The following is a 26014-nucleotide window of genomic DNA, read 5'->3' as shown; positions in this document are numbered from 1 at the left end:
GAGAAAACTGCTTGTTATGACCATAGTCTATTTTTGTCATTATACTCCATAAATTTTTTATTTGAGTAAGACCTGGATTTCTAGTCTAATACTTTTATTTTTTCATTAATAATCCACTTTTTGTTGATTTTGATGCATAAACGGGAAAACTGTTTTCTTGAAAACCAATTAATTTGACCAATTAAAGGTTCAAATAAAATTAAATTATTTTGTCTAGTTCATAGCTGCTTGTTACTTAGTAAAAAAATTTCTTATTTAACTTTGTAAGGTTATTTTTCTTGCATGTACTTCTTTTCAGTTAGAAAAACTACTCTCAACATCAACCCAAAATTGAACAATTAATGCTATCAAATTTGTAATTAATTTAACTTAAAATATACGCACGCCATTTCAAATTAGGGGTCTGTTGCCTCCTTTACATAATGTTTTCCTGTCTGAAATAGAGTCGTGCCGATCAGCGAAACTTAGAAGAATTTTTAAATTGAAATAACGTGATTTCCGCTTCAAACTGCAGGTTTATATACACTTGATTGGGACCTCGGGATCATAAAACATTCCAAATCTGAACTCTGCTTTCATCTATCTAATTGTGTTTTCAAAATTAAAATGGACAGATGGATAGACCAAAACTTTTCGGTTATTCATAATTTTCTTGCTTTGTCCATACAATTGCCAGGACAGTTTAGAATAATTAATTAATTATTGTAGTTATTTCTTCAAACTTTTCAGCATTTCATAATTTATATATCTTTCAAATATCAGCTTTTGTAAGTTTGCTATTTCTTGGCATTGTGTAGCTTGTGTTTCAACTGTTAAAGCATTATGATTCCAAAAATTTTAAATGACTGGCTCTTATAATGATATATTAGCAATCCATTTAATCTATACCAATGAAAATGTAATGTGCGTTTGATCATAGCCGCTAATCTCTGAAAGTTCTTCACCGATTGCTTTGAAATTTTCACACAACGTTCCATTCGAATACGCGGGTGTTTATATATAATATCCATGTCGAAATTCCCTCACCCCGCGAGTTGATAATAAAAAAGTTATTTATTAATGAATTGCTTAATTTTGCTTAATTTTCTAAATCAGAGTTGAATTTATAAATAGAAAATTAAAAAGTAAGTCAATAAGTTTTTAAAAATAATTGAAAATATAGATTACGATTAAAATTATCATTAACCGGAGGCATAACACAAGATCCCCCTCTCTATCTCCTTACTCTCTTCACCTTTAAATACGAAAATGTAATAGCGTAAATTGCCCTTGATGCTTGATGACATGCCAAATTTCGTTTTTTAATCTTCAATCTATATTGAGACATTCAACGAAATAAACCCAATGCACAAACAAACACACACACACCCATATCCTGAGTATTAGTTTTTGACATTTTTGGGTTCAGGGTGTCTCTAAGGTGAAGAAAACCCGAAAAACTCCAGTGGCCAGTTCATTGGCAAGACCCCAACTCTCTATCAACTTCCAGTACCAAAAACAGTTGCCATGCATAGATCTTAAGTAAAAAAACTTACTCGCGTAGAAAAATAATTAATTTAACATTAAGTAATTAAATTGTATATATTAAATTTACAATTTATTTTTTATACTAGTACTATTTTATATACTAACAAGACTGGAAACCATGGATGCAAATATTTAGTCGTACAGATCGGAAATAATGTTTTTTAGTTAGTCTAATATAGTTTCCAGTATAATAAGTCCTGCTAATATATAAAAAAGTACTATTATACAAAACTAAATTTTAAATTACGATAGAAAGGAACAAAGGCATAATAATCAATATATATTATAAAAGTAAGTGAACAATATACGTGCCGCTAAAACTCAAAAACGAGTCCCGATACGATCAAGGGGGTTATATGGTGTGGTAGCGCTCTATCCCACATTAGTGAAGAACGGTCCCGTTTTTACCCGAAGCGCGTGCTGTTGAAGATATAAGGGCTGGAAATTTCGCTGTCTAGAAATTCCTAGAACAGCCCAGAACATTCTAGTGTATTTGAGAGCATTTCACAACTTTCCAGAATGTTCCGGAATGTTCTGGAACTTTCGAAAACATCCCAGAACATCCCAGATCATTGTGGAACATTCCAGAACACTCTCGAACGTTCTGCACTCAACGCGGAGCCAAAACGGTTAAAAGTTGAAAGTTAAAATTTGGTATACAGGGTACGTCACGAGAACGTTTAGAAGGGACTTTCGAAATTCCCCATGGAAGTGAAAAAGAGAATTATCGCTTATCCTGAAGAATTCTGCTTCCGCTGTACTATTTTAGGTGCGGTTTTTTGCGTTTATTACTGTGTTTAATAGGGTACGCTACGAGAATGAACATGAAAAAAGGATTTTTAGAAATTCCCCCGTGGGGAATAGGGAAAGAGTTAAGGCTTCTCCTAAAGAACTCAGCTTCTACTGTACTATTTTAAATGCAGTTTTTTGTTTTTAACTGCGTTTTGGTAGTGTACCACGTGCGGATGAAAGAAGTTCATTCTTTAACAATGAAAGTGTTAAGAGACAGCGGTGTGCAAGATTTACAGGCGCAGATGGGGTTTTTTGCGGGAAACCGACTATATTTTTAGACTCATCTAAAAATTCTCTAATTATTCTGGAAACAGGAGGACCTAATTCTTGAATTCTGTGAAAACGGGTAAGATTGGCTATATGGTAATAATTATTATCTTCGCTATCGTTACTTTATGCCCGAGCAACGCCGTGCTTATCTGCTTGTTAGGTATATATTAAACTTTGCACTATTGTTAAATAAAGTTAATTTAATTAAAATTTGTGATTAGTATGGCTTAAACCACTACTACTTATATCGATGTTTGTATTTATTTATGGAATATTGAGCAACGAAAAATATTTTAATATTTCAAGAATTTATTATAATTATTGATTATTATCAATAGAACTTTGAGATATTTCTCAACTTGAAAGCGTAGCAGAGAAGGAAAAAATGCAACACAAAATCTTTTCTGTATTACTTTCTATTCAGTAATAAATTTCCTCTTCTAAAATTGTTATATTATTGCAATACATAAAACATAAAGAATAATAAAACTGCAGCTTAAAACTTCACACTAAAAGGATACAGTTTAAGACGTCATAAGTTTAAAAACATTATTATTAGCAAGAAAGAAGAGTCTCTAAATTTCTTACAACTGGTTTACAATGAGTGAATACGTCACAATTGTACTTAAAATAGTAACAATAAGCTTCTTGTCTATGTGAAAAAATCCGTAAGCCGTAAAACGTGGCAATTCTTGCACGCAATTTGCATAAAGAGTAAATTGAAATGTAATATTTCGCATGAAATTATTCTCGAAGGACACTATATAAATGTCATTTAACACGTTTCTCGCAGCATCAGTCACTCTTGAACTCGATACGCATAAATCAATAAAGTAAAAGAACGGAGAGAGAGATTCTATAGTGAAAATAGCTGCATACTGAAATAATTTCAACGGTGGAGCGGTTAACAATAGATGGAAATTGAAGATCAGCATGAAACATATTAAACTAGTCAGGAGAAGTAACAATAAGGAATAAACAGCTCCTAATTTATTACAAATGTTTACGATGGTCAGATATGTTCTGAGAATATAAATAATCTCTGTAGATTTATTTCTATTCATTTTAATTCTTTTACTTAAATGCAAAAATGCGCTTTCTAACTCTTTACATATACAAGTGAAAAGCAGAATTAACCACAATTGTGGAATGGAAATTAAAGCATAGTATAACCCATTTATAAGAACTTCTTCGGTTACTCGTGTTGATATATGACTTAAGGAATCATCTGGTTTTCTCTTGCTTCTAATGTAGTATTCACTTATAAGAGTAAAAATACAATATATAATTAAACATATCCAGATAAAAGTAACTTTAATTCCAATTGATTTTCTATTTACTCCACTCGTCATTTCTACTGTCGTCGTTTTAAATAATTTCAAAAGATTACGACAAATTTTATTCTTTATATAATGAAAAACGTAAATAGAAACGAAGGTAATTATTGCACACATCTGGTAGAATATAATGGATAACAAATTTACGATTGAGAAATAATTAATCAAAATTTTGATGAGAAAATATGTATAATAAACCAGATATACTTTACTTACTATAATTATGAAAGTGCCATATTTCGTTATGTCTTTTTTTCCCAAATTTAATCCAGAATACTTCATTGATTTAAGTAATGGACTCCAAGTTTCTCTATAAAATGAATTTCTGAGAAAGAATTCTGAATTTTTCTTCACCATCACAATGCTGTTTATCATATTCAAATAAATAAATTTTCAAAAATGTGTTAGATTGTCTTATTTTTTGGAAAAAATCACTTAGTTTCAGGTGCTCTGAGCGAGAAAATCTGTCACAATCCTGTCTTAATGGCACTCTCCTAAAAAATGTATTGCAATAAAAATGATCAATAGTTTTTATTTTATTATCAAGTTTATTCGTTTCATTCGAAATTCATAACATTGAGTGCAAAATCTATCATAAAATGTAAGGAATGTTGGCAATAAATTTAATACTCTTCGACATTAAATTTACTATCGTGATAAGTGCACTATTGGAAAATTAAAAAGGATAGTAAGTTATTTAATTTCCTGAAATGAACAATAATTGCAAACTGTATTAGTAACTATAATGAAATTGCATTTTTAAATTTTCTTAAAAATTGAATGAATAAAACTTTAAAAGCAGTTAGGTAGAACCATTAATATTCAGTCGCGGGTTCTAGCCTCACAAATGGACTGATCACGTGGATTTTCTTTACTTGTCTATCACGTAAATAGGGGTAAAATTTTCACAGAAAGTCCTCCTGTGCTGTATTCCTTTTAGGCAGATTGCCTATGTCTTACGTTGCATTATTCCATCAGAATAAGACATGTAGAAAATGATTAATTGATTTTTGATAATTAAAAATTGCATTCTATTTTGAAATTCATCACGCAATCGCACATATGGAATTTGGAACCTTTACTTTTGATAGCGATGTGTCCGAAGGAAATGACCTAAATAAGCAAGTAACTCACGTAGAACAACAATTGACAGAACTTTTAGACCCTTGGGATAAAATAATGCTGACCTCTATTCCTTCCGGTCAAGTAGATGACCCAGCAGAGAAAATTGAAACTCAACAAATAACCGATTAATCGCATACCTCGTCTAGGTACTTTCTTAGGAGTCAGAGTCCCCTGGAAGAATACCCCTGGGTCCTTCCAACACGTACGTGGTGCAGGTCGCTTGACACGAAAACAAATCTAATTGCGGTAGTAAATCAAGGTTCTTCGGTTCAGGGCCAAAAATCCGAGCAAGAGAAATCACCTGTGCTTATCGGTTTCTTTGGAACTTGTAAATGGTGACCTTTCCCCCTTTACAACAGAAAGGTCATCCCAAAAAATCAAATAAAAAAGGAGAGAATTGGTACAGAATTAGCGTATTTCTTAAAGTTAAGATTGTCTGAAATCGAAAATTATATTAATGTAAACTCTTTTGTAGATCACAATGGGAAACTTTACATTTCCCATTTGTACTGCTTTACATTTATATGATAATTATAACTTTTAATTACTAGGCATATTCAATGGCACCAGCACTGACAAAAGGAATTATCTTCCTAACGCAAAGAAATTTCTTGATGACTACAAGTTAATGGACAATAGCAATAGAAATTTCATTTAACGACTATGATAAATATCTCAACGATCTACGTTATCATCTATGTTCATTAGTTCCTGTTATTAAAAGAGCTAAGCAAAACCAGGACGCTCCTATGAGACATTTATAGTCACTAGCAGATACCGAAGTGGCTATGCTAAACCAATAATTAGCTGACTAAGAATCAGAGTATAATGAATTTAAGTCCACGATTACGACCGGTAATACTCCAAGAACCAAACGAGGCCTTAAATATGGGAGAAAAGATCCTAAAGTTTTTGTTTGGGACAGCAACCTCAGAAGAAATCGAAGCCACTAATAACGAGTTTGACAAACTGAACAAAAATCAACAACGGATGATACACATCTTGGAAGCCTAAATGACGGTATTAAATCAAACACTTCGAGCCGCCAAAGACAACCGGAAGTACATAGACATTTTACTACGTAGACAAGAATATTTAGACAAAGTCCTACAAAACGTTTAGCTACATATTTCTTATAAGTACTGCCTTACAATACTCCGAGAGCGCTATCACCGAATTCCGATCACGCATCACCAACCTATGACAAGAGATTGTAATGCTGGAGCGCAACCGCTTAGCTCCTATTATTTTTATCAAAATCTCAGTTATTGAAGGTGCTAGCAGAAATGAACGGATAGTTACCTAGTGGAGTGCCCTTAATAGAACCACTATCAGCAGATAACGTATTTAAGTACTACCAATGGATCACGACAACGGCAATCGCGGTTCCTGTATACTTCGGATTTTTGCTAAGTTTCTTTGATCACTCCAGAAGAGTATTTTGACCTCTTTGAAATAATAAAATTTCCTGCTTATTTTTCTCACACGAAAGCATTTGCTTTTTATCAAGTTGAATATCCTTACATTGCTCTGTCACGAGATCGGCAGTTGTATATGTTATTGGAAGCCCACGACATTCAGAAGTGCAGAGCGAGTGTAATAACCGTATGCGCACCGGAAGTGGCAGCATGGAAATTGCCTTATCATTCATGTGAATATGCATTGTTTATGATCGACGAACCATCGGTTAATACATTGTGCAAGCGAAAGGTTACGATTTACTCAAAGTCGATGTCCAGCCGAATAGACAAAGAGGGAACTTGGATCTATTTGACTCCTTCCCCACTAAATTTATTGGTTGAATGTAGTCGATTAAGCAATTTACCAAAACCCGAAATTAAAATGATGAAATTAAATAATACTGGCATTGTTATATGACCAATGACATGTACTGGTAGTTTGTCTAACATCACATTTTCAATCGAAATCAACCTTTAAACTCGCAGCTCGCAGTCATTACCTCACACCGGCAATATCAGATATACTTAACTACGGAAAACAAAATTCTCCGAGAGTACATCCATAGAAACTGGTCCCCGAGTATCCTCCGAGACCAAAAAGATGACTCGTCTTTGGAGATCGCTGGACGTGCATTATGCGATATCTCTACGGATATAAAGGAGATGCAGTGCTGAGATTATGTGTCAGACTTATAAGAATTCGAAACAATTAAATACGATCAGGAGTTTCATGGTGCGATTAATTTCCCTTGATCGGATTAATTTAATGTCATTATTTCACAGTGTCACGATTATTTTGCTACAGAGTTCACGTATAACTCGGCAAGAAGAAGTGGGAATTTTGAACTTACATCCACGGGCCAAGATGTTCGAGGTTAAAATTTTTCATGTAAATCTATGGTTCAATTGCCCGTTGTAAGTTGGTTCCATGCAACATGTCAATCAAGTTTACGATTGCTATCAATTCACACTGATCTCTACGATGAATTTTTGTTTCGATTTTCACAACAGACATTTGAAATCCGGGATGGGGAGTCGGTAAAAAAATACACGACTCCGGAGTCGGTATTTTTTTAAAGGTGACTCCCACTCACATAAAAATATTCCACTCTTCGACTCTGACACTCCATTTCTGTTTAAGATGCATGTAGTGACGAATTCAGTTTTCGAAAACACACACGTGTGTTTCCTCTGTCTGCACATATGTGTAGTTTAAATGTTTCTTGAAGTTTTCGTTGGTTATGTTCTTCGATTTGTACGTTTTCTTTCGAACGTATTTCGTTTCGTGTCTCGTATTTATCAAGTTGTAAGTAAGCCGACTTCTAGGGGCAATCAGTTAATTGCGCGTCAGTAATGGTTTAGGGTCCTTTCATATGTGGGTAGTGGCAGCGGAGATAAAGATGGCAAACCGCTTACAAAAACCGTCTATTGTAACATAAAATAAACACACTACGAAACAAAAAATTTTTTTAACACAATCGGCTGTTCGGAAGCCCTGAGCGTCCATGTTGTTTTATCGTTCATCGATCGAAGTTGGTCCCGGAGCAGTGACGTTAATCAGTTCGTGAGGCAGGTGGGGAGACTCTGTTGCGACACGGTCACCAGTCGGGCATAATGGACGGAAAACTGCGTTTTTCGCGTTGACTAACCGCGTGCAGGTGCACAGTTTGCCCGGTTTACGGAACGGCTGTCTGTCCTTGAAGATCGAGGATTATATCAATATTCGTTCTTCCTTTCCTCCCTTCTGATCGGTCATTCTCCCTCAATCGCGCCTCCCGAATGGCTGGTCCCTCGTTACGAAGCATAACGGGTTTCCTCATTTGGAGCGCGAGAGAGGCCAAAATCGAAGCTGAATTCGATCTCTCACCGATCAAAGGACGACTTTCCTTCTACGATTTATAGTTTCTGCATCGCAGTTTGCTATAAACAAAAGGAGTCGGATTACAACCATTTTTTTTGCCTTTTAAAACAATTAAATTTTTTCTCTAAATTAACTGTTTATTCGCGAATTTTGTGACAGTTCGGACCTGTCCGTGACCTCACAGTTCTATCCAGTTTTTCACGATTGAGTACGTTTTACGTAGATACTTCCAGTATAACATTCACATATACTTTGAAAGCTAATCAATTAGGGATATGAATTTAAGTGTTAAATTGCGTTTAGACAAACACACGTAACGTTACGCAACAGACGTAACGTGACGTTACTTCGGGACAGAAAACATTTCTGTGGCCAGAATTCTGGTACAGGGTAGTTACATTATCCAATCAAAATTATCATTTTTTCTTACACAGGAAAGTCGGTAGGGAAAAATTAAAGAAAAATAACGATTCACTAATTTATTTCATTGATCCTAATATGAAAAAATTCGTTTAATTTTTGAATTTGAGTGCATTATTTTTCGAGAATAACTACTTGATCAATATTTCCTATATTCATTAATTACAGATTAGTATTTTGGGCAACGAATTAAGAATATTCTTGCATTATAATATACAGTTATAGAGTACGCATTCTAACATACGTTGTAATTTAAATTAACATATTCTGTGTGATTCAGGTGTTGGATAATGCGTAAACATTAAATTCTCAACATACACGAGTTTGACCTAATTTATGTCGACAAATACGTTTATTTAATATACGAGAAAGAAAAATGCCTATCTCTGTACCATTTTATGGAGTTTTGCTTTAATAAACTATTCTTAAATGACCTATAATTAATCATACGTGTTATTGTTATGCTTCATGGTAGGTTTGGTTTATTTATTTACGGATAAGTGACACCTATCGAAGAAAAATGCCTCCTGGAGCCTGTTGCTATGCGAAACTAGCTCCTATTTAGGTTGTTACGGTCGTGAAGAAAATCCAGGAACGTCAACGTGATTAGCATGTTGCACAGGTGCGAATCCATGACTAAATACAGTGGTTTTATTTACTCAGCCCTGGTGGGCGGCTTTACGATAAAAAATAGATCTAATTAATCTTATTACTTGCATAATTAATGACTGAAATTATTTCTGATTTGCGTTTAAAAATATATTTTATTTTAATAATAATTGGGTTATATTTTTCAATTTAATTTTATAAAATTAAATGCATACAAATAGCGGAAGTACAAAATTTTCCATCCTTTATAAATTGCTCGTCACCTGCTAAAATATTGCGTTGACAGCCAGATGTTAACGGGTTGTCGTGAACACTGAATCAAAAATTTCTCTTGTAATTTTGATTATATTCTTTTAAAATATAAAGTTAAATAATTTTTCTTTCGTAGACACTAAAAGAAAAGGATGAAGTTACTTCTCCAAGTTTTCTTTATTGGTAAGCCTATTTTTCCACTCATTATTCGTTTGTTCTATCCACCATCGATCGATCCCACAAGTCTGTCGGGAGATCGGTCAAGGCCAAAAAATGGTGGAAGGTCTAGGACTGAGGTAATTGAAAAAGGCCCTTTTAGTATTCATAAGGTGTAAAAATACAATTAATTAACCTAATAAGAAAAAAATCGTTCATTACGTTAAGATTAGTCTTATAAAAGTTTTATATTTTTACAGAATCGCATGAAATGAGTTTTGATTTAATTATTAGAAGTTAATTTTTTAAATTAAATTATTAATATTTTAATTCTGTACTTATCATAACTATAGTTCTGATCTCAAGCAGTTATTTTATTTAGATGTTTCTATCACAAATTTTATTTAAAAAAAAGGTAAGAAATTTGTTTAATTAACAGTAAAATTTATTCAAATCCGCTAGAATTTATTTAGTTATGATTAAAATTCTAAAAATTTATCGGGTTGTTTTTTAAATTACTCTTTCTTTTCTTACCTTACAATTTAAATTTAAAAAAATTTACTAAATCTAACTTACTAGTTATTTCTAAGATACTCGGTAAAACTACTAAACGCTTCTAGCTGATGCAATTTTAGGGATTTTCTTCACCCTTCTAACATCCAAATGGGGCAGTTAACATAGAAAGTTCTCCTGGAAAGCCGCTTTTAGGTGATCACACATGTGCATTGTTCTCATCAACTTAAACACAAAATAATATCAAATTAATTTAAATTTGGTTTATCTTCCGTTTTAATCCCTTATTTTTCAAGTTTATTCTCTATTAGTTATCCCAATTTTACTATTTTCCTTTATTTTCTAATATTCACATCTAGCAGAGGGCAAGTTGATAAAAACACTGAACACTAATATTCAGTCTCCTCACGAAGTAGTTTCGCGTGGTATTTTTGCATGCATTATCCTAAAGAGGATCCTCTCTGCAGGCATCCAGCTAGCACAGTTGTTTTTCAAACTAAATATAATTGTTTGACGACTGATTAAATTTAATTGAAATCAATAACCAATTTCTAATTGTACCGATTGGTGTTGTAAATTGTTTTGATATAAATTAAAAAGAACTTTCGATATTTTTACTGTTAAAGTGTCGATTTAAAATGAAAATTTTGTTTTTAAAAAAGGAATATGTCTGTGTGTATATGCCGATGAGGATCCAGAAGTAAAAAGAGCACTTTTGACTAGTATTTTGGTGAATACTTATCTTAATGGAATAGAGAATAATGATAATGACAATGATAACAGTTTACTACAAAAGATTGAATCATTCATCTCCACATTGAAAAGTATAAATTCAGTAAGTTATTTTTATTTTATATAAATTATATAAATAACTAATTTATCTGTAGAATTCATAACATTCGAAATTCACGTAATAAAAATCATGCGATTTAATATTCATTACTATTAAATACAGTTAGATCCCCGCTTTACGACCGAGATTTTTTTTATGCTTCTTTTTATATCTGATGTTGTTTAATATTTTGAGTGTGTAAAATGCTAAATTTAACATCAATATGTTCTTGTTAGAAAACAATGTTTAAGTTAGGTAAGTAAAATTTGTTTCCAGGAAAATAACTTCTGTTTATAACACTAAACTGATAGGATAACGGACGATTCGCATAACGACTATTTTGCAAAAAGTAATTAGGTCGTAAGACGAGGATCTACTGGATATATTTACCATTAGATTATAAAATTATTAATTTAAAGATATAAATTTTTTATATTATTAGTATTTTTTTAAATACGAGTACTGTTCTTTATATACAGGTTTGTTGTAGCCTGAAAAAAAAATAACATTGCTCTTATGGGTGTTTCATTTGTACTTTTAAAATTAGTGCTTTATAGTTGAGAATTCGGTATAAATGGACACTAATGTGTTTTTATTTGGAGAAAGTTCATATGTGGTATTGTCTTTATCCTTGTTCCATCAATCAAATACTAATACAACCGAACCTGACCTACTTAGTATGCTCCCGTTGACATTATATAATGTGTAATGGTATGTGTAATGTCTAATGGCATTGGTAATCTGGTTTACTTAATTAAACTTGAAGCAGAAATAGCTTTTCACCCCCATCTTTTTAGATTATAACTATTTTTTATTTTCCTGGAGTTTCATGTCATTTCGTTTGATTTTGGTGTGTCTTCTTAGCACAAAAACGTTAACATTGAATATTATAATACTGACTTTATTTAGTATAGCACTAGAATGAACACTTATATGCAGAGATGTAAGTCTTGTCTACGCCATGTTTACGACTCTTAAATCATAATTAACTAATTTAAATTCAAATTACACCATTTCTTAATATAAGTCATTGCTATAGTACGCTACGTTTGTAAAATAGATTGTTCGTAATTTGACTTAATTTGTCCAGTCTTCAATATACAATCAAGCCTCTCTGTAATGAACCGAACAACCTGTCTAGTACGAAACAGTAGTATACCGATTTCCGCTACATACAGGTTCCGTTATAGACAGGTTTTACTGTAATTTATAGAAATTATTTGTTAATTATAACTAGGTTATATTGATGAAATTATTGGGCTGCAGTTTTCAAATTGAAGACCGTTATCCTTTACCCATCTGCGGACGGATGGATAAACAGCAAACTGACAGATAAATGGACAGACAGATAGTGGACAGACTAAATAATACTAATTTAGTTAGTTAATTTCAATCATGATTGAAAATTTAGTCAACTAATGCCCAACACTGTTACCATAATAGCGAATCTGCACGAGCAGCAACCCAGACATATTTCCCAGGGCTCATTATTCAGCTTTCGACCGCTTTTGTTTAGTCTGAACGAACTCACGATAGATATGGGGAAAAGGGTTTTCTTTGTGCTCACAGGGCACAAGAGTTAATAAAATCCTTCTGCTTTTTGATACTGGGTGAGGAGGATGAGAACCAGGATACCTGCTGCCCAGGCTTCTCTATTTTGGCTCAGCTAGAGCGATTGTTTCATAAATTTTCCAATTATTCCCAATTTATCCAGATACTTTAATTTGTTTTTTATTCTTTAATTAAATAAGCATGTTTCTATACTTTGAATATTTCAGTTATATTCGAACAAATTCGTTCAGATATATTAAGAATCTCTTTATCGGGAGTAGCTTGATATTACACGATTATTTCTTTCAATTTTGATTGCTCTACATATAAGAATTACGAGATCAATATATTTATCATCAACATTAATTTTCATACTCGTATATTTCGTTCGTTGAAATCGCAGATCAGGATATAAAAACGATACAAAAAAGAGGTAAGATGCTAAATTCCAAACTATTAATATAAATTTTTTTCAGTATAATTGGAGTGTAGACAAGTGTTTATCATCGAAAAGATCAATTCGTATTATTGGAGAAAGACAACTCGACTTTATACCACGACCAAGTACTACGACAACTCCAAGACCTATAATGATTTTCACAACCACCACTACAACCACGACTACCACTCAAACACCTGTAATAACTCCATCAACCACTACCACTGTTGCAACGACTACTTCAACTACACCAACGACAACGACCATTCCAGAGACAACAACAACTACTGCTCCGACGACAACAACGACGCCCGCTCCGACTACAACAACGACGCCCGCTCCGACGACAACAACGACGCCCGCTCCGACGACAACAACGACGCCCGCTCCGACGACAACAACGACCGCCGCTCCGACCACAACAACAGAGGCAACTCCGACATCACCAACTACGCCCATAGTGACTACCATCATACCTGAATGTGAAAAATGCGACATATTAATTACCATAATCAATTCATGCCCAAATATTTCTAATAGTATTAAAATTATTGTATGTATCACAGAAGAAATTTATCAAGATAACAACTTTATAGACGAGAGTATAGAGCAATTTTTTAAATGCATCGACGATTGTTATCTAAAAAAAGCTCAAAATAATATAAAATGTGACGATGTTAACAAGTTCTTAGAAAAATTATTGGAAAATTACAAGGATTTATTGGATACTTGGAAACTTTATAAGGCACTTGGATACTGGTGGTATGCAAATTCTCTGCGGCTTCAATGTGAATAAATAATGTTTTTTTTTCTTATAAATAATTACAATTACTGAAAATTTTTGGGAATGGGATTAACAGATTCAAATTTGTTGTTGAATTCATTTTTCATTTGCTATTATAATTTTAATTTGTTTGCTTCTAAGATGAGCAATATGAAAGTAGAAATATATAATAAATAAAGTTATGTATAAATTAATAATAAATGGATATTTATATGCATTTACTCTGGTTGTAAAATGTATTAAATAATGTAATAATCATTATTAAAACGAGCATATAATTCGGAATAACTATAAAATATCATTTTATAAATCATTTATTGATTAAAATTAAACTAATAAATTGATGAGTAAAATTGAAACTTCTATTTACTGATTAAAACTAAATATTTATTGCAGTATATTATGCATTCATAACATAACTTCTGAATTTATAGAGCTTCTCATAATTGTTGAGATGCAATTTACATTATTATCTAATGTATAAACGAGCTGAGTATGCTCTGATACGAATTTAATTAAATTATACCTTGTTTTTTTTCTTATTCGATCATAAAGTTAAGAATAGAATAACTAACACCAATATTCAGTGGGCCAGAATTGCATATTGACCTGAACATTAATCATAGTACTGCGGATAACGAGTATACTCTTAGATATTGTGTATACACGTGTGCAAATTCGTGTTCATTTTCAGAGTATTAACTTGTATGTCAGGGCACCTTCATTGTGGTATCCATCAGTGGTGAGTGATTGATCGTAGATTTCATCTTCACCAAAGGGGTGGCCAAAGAGAATTTTCGGGTTCTCTTTACGTTTGTAACACCTAAATAGGGGTCAGTTTGCATAGTAAATGCTCCTGGGAAGTACCAGTACCTCTCACGACAGATCACCCATGCCTCTCTTTGCTGTAAACAAATAAACCAAACTTTCAAAACATTTAATATCAATTCTGTCATTTTCGCTTCTATATTATAGCGTAATTAGGAATAATTATGCTATTATATAGAAACGAAAATCACAGATATTATATTACTTATAATCATTTGGTTTGTATGTATGCTTTCGTCGTTACTATGCTACATACATGCTTCGTTTATACTATTTATAAATCTCTGGTAATTCAAAGGTGTCAATTGTTAGGTTATGAGTTAAATTATGACTGTTTCATCCCACGACACTAATATATCTTGAAGGATAACGAATATAGTAAAAAAAACTGTACAGTACTCGGTATTGACGTGTCGTAATTACCTTTCACCTATAGATCGAAAATTAAAATCTGCACCTGACATATCCATATTAACACGTCTGTCTCTTATTAAAAAGCAGTAAATTCTCGATTCGTGTTGAGGGTCAGACTTATCCTTATTGTTTTAACAAACTACTTACTGTCGGGTTATGTTTGAATCTGGTCATGCATTGACAAACTTTTTCGAGCCAAAAAATTATACTCAACACTCGTTGGGTATAAGTTTTTGAAACGAATGGTCAAGATGTTGATCGACCTAGCGTGTAGACAATGAAAATGGTTTAACAAGTTAGCTTAAAGAGGGTGAAGATAACTAATGAAGTTAGCCTGAAAGAATTCATACTGGTAGTTAATTTTACATAAATGTATTGAAGGTGAGTGCATCTTTTAAAACATATATAATTAATCATTATTCGACTCATTCAGACACAAAGGCTTCCGTGGTTGAGAGTTTAAATAAAACTTTACGAAATAAAATATATAGATTATTTACTTATGGTAATTCTTATCAATACATTGATAAATTAAACGATATTGTAAAAGGATATAATAATAGTTTCCACAGAAGTATCGGAATGGCTCCATCCGAAGTTAGTCTTTTTCATTACGGCACAATTTTTGATAGTCTGTATTATATAAAAGAAAAAATAATTTAAATTTAATATTGACAATCTATTAATAATTCGAATTTCGAAAATTCGTAAAACATTTAGTCGCGGATATCTACCCCGGTGGACGAAAGATATATTTCTTATTCACAATTCATTTCTATCGCATTCTCTGACTTATGTATTGAAAGACACAAATAATAAGATTCTAGAAGGAAGGTTTTATACCGAAGAATTACAAAAGGTAACAAAACGAGTCTCTCTATTAATTTACACGGAAATTGGGCAGTTGAGCTTTGCAGAGTTATTATTCCAAGACTCTGTTTTAACATATCTAATCATAATAATGATTATGTTGTTACGTTCAAGGAGATCATAACAGAAAAAGACAAGCTACTAGAAGATAAAACATATTTTATAACATTAGTTTTTATTAAACATAAAGAAAGTAAATTGTTTGATGCCAATAAACGACAACATAATTTTCATTAGCAAATTCTAAATTGGCAGAATTTATTTTTGAGTAAATAATGAAACTGTGGATGTAAATGTAAAAGGGTTATACGAGTTGCATTACTTCCCATCATGTTAGAAATAACTGCTCCATTATTAAGAGTTATACTTGTTATGGGCAAAAAAGATCAGATAGTTAGAGTTTTTATCCGACAACTTTGTATTTTCCGTTAAAGAAAAATTACATAGATACTATCGAAATCGAATTGAAATCTGTGAGCAAGAAAAAAATCGTCTTTTTTCGTGGAAAAACATTATTAGTTTTATCTTTTAAACAGTTATAAATATCACTTAATTTTATTTGCTAATGTTGGATCGTTATTGAGAAGTACAAAATGAAGCTCGATCCTAAAGTTTGTATAAATTATTATTGCAATCAAGCGGAGGGAACGATATAGAGACCCGAGTTACAATTTCCTTTCATACGACAATTGAGAATACAAAATTATTTTGCAAGACCTCAAATACAACGAGGGTACAGATTTTTTGGATATTTATATTGTAAATGTACTCCTATTCTTAGTAAAGAAAAAACAATAACTCGAAAGAAAATGTTAAATTTCACTTCTAATCTTGGATAACAATTAATCTTCTAATGCGATTTTGCTCATTTGAAGAATGAGCAAAATCGCATTAAAAGATATCAAATCCAAAATCAAAGATGATGTAGTTAAAAGTACAAAGAGGATGATGTATAAAAAGAAAAGAAATTAAAAGATTAAACTCTACCTTTTATTCAATCAATCTAGCAAACAACCAGGACCGGATTTACATAAAGACATTTGGGGCCGGTGCCCAGGGCCCCCACAAAACTATGTTTAAACATAATTTTTTTTTCCTATTACAGCGACAGCCTAGTGTGGCCTAATCATGAGGGCCACAGGCAAAGAAAACCAAACCCGGGAAAAAACCTATAAAACATCGAAAAATTTCGGGAAAAAATTTTACATAGGTATTTTTCGATTAAATTAAAAGAATTAGTTTTACACAATAAATTATATGTATGTTTACCATAACCTTATTTTAAAATGAAATTTACAACTTCCTCGTTGAAATCTAGTTGAAAGTACAGTATTTTGTGAAAATTTTCTAAATCATCAAATTTGCCTACTCTTAAAGGGGGCCCCTGGATTGGTAAATCCGGTCCCCCTTTAAGAGCCACTGAATTTGTGCCCAGGGCCCCTGGATAGGTAAATCCGTCCCTGCAAACAACCTAATCTGAATTTTAATCCAAACCATTTTCTCCTTTCTGATAAAGAGAACAAAGATTTGCCGTTTTCTTATTTAGTAAAATTAGTCTCCTTCAAAATATTTATTAAACTAAAGTGGTAAAATTTATTTTTTACCGTACATCTTGTTTTCATTAACGAATGACACATCACACTTTTGTGCCAAAAGGGAAAATCGAACTTCTTTTCACAAGAGCTTATCTCTAATCTAACAAACATCTGGATATCTAACCCATATATACATCCTGTCAGCTAACATAAATCCATAATTTCTATTGGAAAAGTCTTACAAATAAAAGGGTGATTTCCCATAATTCGGGGAGTTTCTCCATATTAACCAACTAAGAACAAAAACAAGTATTCGGGGAGTTCTTGGTGGATTTCCTTTTGTACTAGTTCCCCAGTTATCTATTTCTCCACCTCGTCCTCTATTAACTGCCGTATGTCGAACTTTTGCTACCACATTCAGAGACAGCAGTCAAGATCTTCAATGGAGGTAGTGTGTTTAAATTGATGAAAACTCTCACACGTCCAGATAGAGACTTAATTTATAAAATTATATCCCAGATAAGGATATAATTATCTTATGTATCTGTATTATTATTTATATTTTGTTCCTACAAAAGTTTGTTTTGTTTCTTAAAATGCTCTTGTCATTGATCTCAAATATCAGAGAAAGTCTTATCACGAATCTACGATCACTCACTCTCAAAAAGTAATAATTCACTTAATAGCGTGCCTAGTACTCTAATTAGGCTTGTGTCAGGAAAAATCTTCAGGAAGATCACACAAACCTCCTGTACCCAAATAAAATATTACTAAATTCTCATCCAGTGACCCTGCACGCAGATCATTCCGATCTGAGGCCAAACAGGGGTGAGAAATGACACTTTCTTAACCCTGGATTCCCACATTCATATATACTTTGAGAGATAATCAATTAGAGATATGAATTTAAGTGTTAAGTTGCGTTTAGACAGGCACACGTAACGTAACGCAAAAGACGTAACGTGACGTTACTACAGGACAGAAAACATTTCTGTGGCCGAAATTCTGGTACAGGGTAGTTAAACAATCAAACTTATCATTTTTTGCTTACACAGGAAAGTCAGTAGGGAAAAAATCGAAGAAAAGTAACGATTCACTAATTCATTTCATTGATCCTAATATGAAAAAATTCGTTTATTCTTGGAATTTGAGTGCATTATTTTTCGAGAATAACTACTTGATCAATATTTCCTATATTAATTAATTACAGATTAGTATTTGGGCAACGAATTAAGAATATTCTTGCATTATAATATACAGTTATAAAGTACGCATTCTAACCTACGTTGCAATTTAAATTAACATATTCTGTGTGATTCAGGTGTTGGATAATGCGTAAACATTAAACTCTCAACATACACGAGTTTGACCTAATTTATGCTGACAAATAAGTTTATTTATTTAATATATGAGGAAAAAGAATGCTAATTTTTGCACAATTTTATGCTCTAATAAACTATTCTTAAATAAGTATTTACGAAACCGTGCCGGTACTTATTCTGCAACTTGAACACTAACTATATAGTTTATTTTACTCGGACACATGGCAAATTTCATCATTATTTTATTCAGTTGATATGCAAATAATAATCAACTGAATAAAAATTAGTGATGAAATTTGCCATGTGTCCGAGTAAATACACTATATAGTTAGTGTTTAAGTTGCAGTATTCTTAAATAACGTAAAATTAAACATACGTGCTATTGTCATGCTTCATGGCAGGTTTGGTTTATTTGTCTACGGCAACGTGACACGTACCAAGGAAAAAATTCCTCCTGAAGCCTGTTTCTACAGGAAACTAGCTCCTATTTAGGTGTTACAACCGTAAAGAAAATCCAGGAATGTCCACAAGATTAGCTGTCGTCTGTGCGAATCTCAGACTAGATAGAAACAGTGGTTTTATTCACTCTGCCCCTAATGGGCGGCTTTAGGATAAAAATATTGATAGATGTAATTAATCTTATTACTTGCACAATTAATGCCTGAAATTACTTCTGATTGGCATTTAAAAATAGGTTTTATTTTAATAATAATTGGGTTATATTTTTCAATTTAATTTTATAAAATTAAATGCGTTCAGATGGCGGAAGTAAAAATTTTCCATCCTTTGTAAATTGTTTGTCGCCTGCTAAAATATTGTGTTGACAGCCAGATGTCAATGAACTGAGGTGAACACTGAATTAAAAATTTCTCTTGTGGGTTTGACTAGTCTTTTAAAATATAAAGTAATATAATTTTCCTTTCATAAACACTAAAAGAAAGGGATGAAGTTACTTCTCCAAGTTTTCTTCATTGGTAAGTCCATTTTTTCACTTATCATTCATGGTTTCTGTCTACCATCGACCGATTTTACTAGTCTATCGTGGGTTCGGTGAAGGCCTAAAACAAGGTGGAAGGAACTGAGGTATTGAAAAAGGCTTTCTTAGTATTCAAATTCTTATATTTACATCTAGCAGAGGGCAAGTTGATAAAACCACTGAACACTTAATAGTCAGTCGAAGGTTCGCGCCTCACGAAGTCGTTGGACACCGGAGTTTCACGGTGAATTTTTGCATGCATTACACCTAAAGAGAATCTTCTCTGCAGGCATCCAGCTAGGACAGACTTTCCATGAGTTTCCATTATCCAATCAAACTTTCCTTTTTCTTTGTTTCTCACACTAAATATAATTGTTTGACCACTGATTAAATTTAATTGGAATCAATAACAAATTTGTAATTGTACTGATTGGTGTTGTAAATTGTTTTGATGTAAATTAAAAAGAACTTTTCGATATTTTTATCGTTGAAGTGTCGATTTAAAATAAAAATTTTATGTTTTTAACAAAGGAATATGTCTGAGTGTATACGGCGATGAGAAACCGGAAGTGGGATTTCTCGGTAGTCTTATCTGGTGGAATCATGTTCTTAATGGAATAGAGAATAATGATAATGACAATGACAATGATAACAGTTTACGACAAAAGATTGAATCATTCATCTCCACATTGGAAAGTATAAATTCAGTAAGTTACTTTTATTTTATATAAATTATATAAATAACTAATTTATCTGTAGAATTCATAACATTCGAAATTCACGTAATAAAAATCATGCAATTTAATATTCATTACTATTAAATACAGTTAGATCCCCGCTTTACGACCGAGATTTTTTTTATGCTTCTTTTTATATCTGATGTTGTTTAATATTTTGAGTGTGTAAAATGCTAAATTTAACATCAATATGTTCTTGTTAGAAAACAATGTTTAAGTTAGGTAAGTAAAATTTGTTTCCAGGAAAATAACTTCTGTTTATAACACTAAACTGATAGGATAACGGACGATTCGCATAACGACTATTTTGCAAAAAGTAATTAGGTCGTAAGACGAGGATCTACTGGATATATTTACCATTAGATTATAAAATTATTAATTTAAAGATATAAATTTTTTATATTATTAGTATTTTTTTAAATACGAGTACTGTTCTTTATATACAGGTTTGTTGTAGCCTGAAAAAAAAATAACATTGCTCTTATGGGTGTTTCATTTGTACTTTTAAAATTGGTTCGTTATAGCCGAAAATTTGTTTTAAGTGGACACTAATGTGTTTTTATTTTGAGAATGTCTACGTGTGGCATTGTCTATATCTTTGTTCCATCAATTAAATCCTACTACAACCAAGCCTGACCTACTTAGTATGCTCCCGTTGGAATTCTGAAATGTGTAATGCTTTGATAATGTTGTTTACTTAATTATGCTTTAAGCAGAGATATGTCTTCGCGCAAATTTGTGTAGAACATGACTAGTTTTTGGCTGTGTGTTCATAGCACAGATCCTTTTAAAAATGTTAACACCAAATATTATAATACTGACTTTATTTAGTATAGCACTAGAATGAACACTTATATGCAGAGATGTAAGTGTTGTCTACGTCATGGTTACAACTCTTAAATCATAATTAACTAATTTAAATTCAAATTACCCCACTTCTTAATATACGTCGTTGCTATAGTACGCTATTTTTGCAAAATGGATTGTTCGTAATATGATTTAATTTGTCCAGTTTTCAATATACAGTCAATCCTGCCTGAAAGATCCGAACAACTCTTCTTTAGTAGACAGGTTTTCCCTATATACAGGTTCCGTTACAGATAAATAATTTCTATAAATTACAATCAAAGGTATAACAGTTGGTGTTAGTGTTAATTATACGTAGGTTATAATGATGAGATTATTGAGCTGCAGTTTTTAAATTGAAGACCGTTATCCTTTAGCCATCGGCGGATAGATGGATAAACAGCGAACGGACAGACAAATGGAGAGACGAAAATGACACTAATTTAGTTAATTAATTTCAATCATGATTGAAAATTTAATCATCACTAATGCCCAGCACTGTTACTGTTATAGGGAATCTGCATGACAGCAACCAAGACATATTTCCCAGGGCTCATTATTCATCTTTTGACCGCTTCCTTTTTAGTCTGAACGAATCTACCATAGATATGGGAAAAGGGTCTTTCTTCGTTGGTCACAGGGCACAAAAAGTTAAAATAATGTGATGAGAATGTGGACCTTCACATCTGCTGTCCAGGCTTATCTATTTCGGCTTAGTTAGAGCGATTGTTCCAGAAATTTTCCAATTGTTCCCATCTTATCCAGATAGTCTTCTTTATTCTTTAAATAAGCATGTTTCTCTATTTTGAATATTTCAGTTGGATTTGAAAAACTTCGTTCAGATATGTCTTTAGTGAGAGTAGCTTGATATTACACGATTATTTCTTTCAATTTTGATTGCTCTACATATAAGAATTATGAGATCAATATATTTAGCATCAACATTAATATTCATACTCGTATATTTCGTTCGTTGAAATCGCAGATCAGGATATAAAAACGTCCAAAAAAGAGGCAAGATGCTAAATTTCAAACTATCAAAAATAATTTTTTTTCAGTATAATTGGAATATAGGGAAGTGTTTACGATCGGGAAAGATCAAATCATATTATTGGAAAAAGACAAATGACAAGACGACCACCGTAGTACTACTACTACTACTACTACTACGACCACCACTCAAAGACCTACAACAACTTCAACAACAACGACGCCTGCTCCAAACAACAACAACGACACCCGCTCCGACCACAAACAACGACCACTCTGACGACTACAACAACTACTGTTCCGACAACAACAACGACACCCACTCCGACCACAACAACGACCACTCCGACGACAACAACAACTACTGCTCCGACAACAACAACGACGACCCACTCCAATGACAACAACGACGACCACTCCGACCACAACAACGACCACTCCGACGACAACAACGACCACTCCGACGACAACAACAACTACTGCTCCGACAACAACAACGACGCCCACTCCAACGACAACAACGACGCCCACTCCAACGACAACAACGACGCCCACTCCAACGACAACAACGACCACTCCGACGACTACAACAACTACTGCTCCGACAACAACAACGACGCCCACTCCAACGACAACAACGACGCCCACTCCAACGACAACAACGACGCCCACTCCGACCACAACAACGACCACTCCGACCACAACAACGACGCCCACTCCGACCACAACAACGACCACTCCGACGACTACAACAACTACTGCTCCGACAACAACAACGACACCCACTCTGACGACAACAACGACGCCCACTCCGACCACAACAACGACCACTCCGACCACAACAACGACCACTCCGACGACTACAACAACTACTGCTCCGACAACAACAACGACGCCCACTCCGACCACAACAACGACCACTCCGACGACTACAACAACTACTGCTCCGACAACAACAACGACACCCACCTCGACGACTACAACAACTACTGCACCGACAACAACAACGACTCCTGCTCCAACCACAACAACGACCGCTCCGACCACAACAACAACCGCTCCGACCACAACAACAACTACGCCCACTCCGACCACAACAACGACCACTCCGACGACTACAACAACTACTGCTCCGACAACAACAACGACACCCACTCCGACCACAACAACGACCGCTCCGACCACAACAACAACAACGCCTACTGCCGACAACAACAACGACCACTCGGACGACTACAACAACTACTGCTCCGACAACAACAACGACACCCACTCTCGACCACAACAACGACGCTCACTCCGACCACACCAATGACTACAACAACTACTGCTCCGACAACAACAACGACACCCACCTCGACGACTACAACAACTACTGCACCGACAACAACAACGACTCCTGCTCCAACCACAACAACGACCGCTCCGACCACAACAACAACTACTGCTCCGACAACAACAACGACCACTCGGACGATTACAACAACTACTGCTCCGACAACAACAACGACCACTCCGACGACTACAACGATGCCCGCTCTGACCACAACAACAACGTTCGCTGTGACGACAATAACAGATGCAACTCCGACGACAACAACGTCGCCCGTTCAAACGACAACAATAACGCCTGCTGTGACGACAACAACAGAGGCAACTCGGACATCACCAACAACGCCGATAGTGACTACCATTATACCTGAATGTGAAAAATGTGACATATTAATAACCATAATCAATTCATGCCCAAATATTTCTAAAAATATTAAGATTATTGCATGTATCATACAAGAAATTGATCAAGTTAATGCCTTTATAGACAGAAGCATAGAGCAATTTTTTCAATGCATCGACGATTGTTATCTAATAAAAGATCAAAATAATATAAAATGTCACGATGTGAACAAGTTCTTAGAAAAATTATTGGAAAATTACAAGGATTTATTAGATAATTGGAGGTATTTAACGATACTTGGATACTGGTATTATGCAAATTATCTACAGCTTCAATGTGAATAAATAAGTGTTTTTTTTTCTTATAAATAAATTACAATTACTGAAATTTTTGGGAATGGGATTAACAGATGCAAATTTGTTGTTGAATTCATTTTTCATTTGCTATTATAATTTTTAGTTTGTTTGCTTCTAAGATGAGCAATATGAAAATAGAAATATATAATAAATAAAGTTATGTATAAATTAATAATAAATGGATATTTATATGCATTTACTCTGGTTGTAAAATGTATTAAATAATGGAATTTTTCATTATTAAAACAAGCATATATTTCGGAATAACTATAAAATAACATTTTATAAATCATTTATTGATTAAAATTAAACTAATAAATTTATGAGTAAAATTAAAACTTTTATTTACTGACTAAAACTAAATATTTATTGCACAGTATTATGCAATCATAACATAACTTCTGAATTTATAGAGGTTTTCATAATTGTTACGGTGCAATTTACAAGGTATTATCAAATGTATAAACGAGCTGAGTATGCTCTGATATGAATTTAATTAAATTATACCTTGTTTCTTTTTTTATTCGATTATAAAGTGAAGAATAGAATAACTAACACCAATAATCAGTCAGGCCAGATTTGCATATTGACCTGCACATTAATCGTAGTACTGCGGATGACGAGTATACTCTTAGATATTGTGTATACACGTGTGCCAGTTAGTATTCATTTTCAGAGTATTAATTTGCAAGTTGGGTACCTTCCTTGTGGTATCCATCCTTGTGGTATCCATCGGTGGTGAGTGATTGATCGTGGGTTCCATCTTCGCCAATGTTGCTGGCCAGGTTTAATTTTTCGGGTTCTTCACGTTTATAACACCTAAATAGGGGTCAGTTCGCATAGTAAATGCTCCTGGGAGGTACCAGTACCTTTCACGACAGATCACCCACCCCTCTCGTTGCTGTAAACAAATAAACCAAACTTTCAAAATATGTAATATCGTGTTTGTCATTTTGGCTTCTATATAATAGCATAATTCCTAATTACGCTATTACATAAAATTAAAGGGTTAAAGGATTTAAGGATAGATTCAAAAATATTTTATTTTTTGAGAATAGTCTAAACTGCAAAATTATAGAACAAACAATTAGGCAAATACAAGAACAATTAGAGAAATTAGGAAGTCACGGATATCAGACGGAAGATTTCAGGTATAGGAATTTTTTACTTGCGCCCTGATAACTATACTTCACTGATACTCATATGAGTATCAGTGAAGGACTATCACGGAATAGTAGGAAAACATTTCCCAGAGGTAGAGGCAACAATGCTAGTGACCGGAAAAAACAGATTGTGGAACCTCAGTAAAAATCAAGAAATATAATAGATGGCGTAAAATTTAATTCGAGAACTCGAATAATTCAAACTCAACCCAAAACGCACACATACGAGGGGATAAACAAGGTAAACTGGCAGAAATTAAGAGGAATTTTTATGTTAGAGAGAAAAATTACACACGTGGCCGAAAAACATCAAAACACAGCGAAGTAACAAATCATCATATAGTGCTCAAGTTATAGAGCCAACATTACATTGT

The 26014-nt window shown here is 33.4% G+C and overlaps 2 protein-coding genes across 2 annotated transcripts; both read left to right on the top strand.

Annotated features, from left to right (window-relative positions):
• Positions 1-11089: 11089 nt before the first annotated feature.
• LOC136977346 (uncharacterized) lies at positions 11090-14080 on the top strand. Its single transcript, XM_067272807.1, has 2 exons — positions 11090-11157; positions 13182-14080. The coding sequence occupies exon 2, from the start codon at positions 13296-13298 to the stop codon at positions 13938-13940; it is 645 nt and encodes a 214-aa protein (XP_067128908.1). The 5' UTR covers positions 11090-11157; positions 13182-13295; the 3' UTR covers positions 13941-14080.
• Positions 14081-19840: 5760 nt separating this feature from the next.
• On the top strand, positions 19841-23761 carry LOC136977358 (mucin-2-like). Its single transcript, XM_067272817.1, is given in 4 exon segments — positions 19841-19871; positions 20405-20580; positions 22603-22836; positions 22838-23761. Coding segments are annotated over 4 exon segments (1365 nt in total).
• The last annotated feature ends 2253 nt before the right edge of the window (positions 23762-26014 follow it).

Source organism: Centruroides vittatus, unplaced genomic scaffold, assembly GCF_030686945.1.
Source record: "Centruroides vittatus isolate TY-2023 unplaced genomic scaffold, ASM3068694v2 contig_455, whole genome shotgun sequence".
Taxonomy (NCBI): Eukaryota; Metazoa; Arthropoda; class Arachnida; order Scorpiones; family Buthidae; genus Centruroides; species Centruroides vittatus.
The sequence above is the reverse complement of the archived record's forward strand: the minus strand, read 5'-3'. Positions and strand labels throughout refer to the sequence as shown.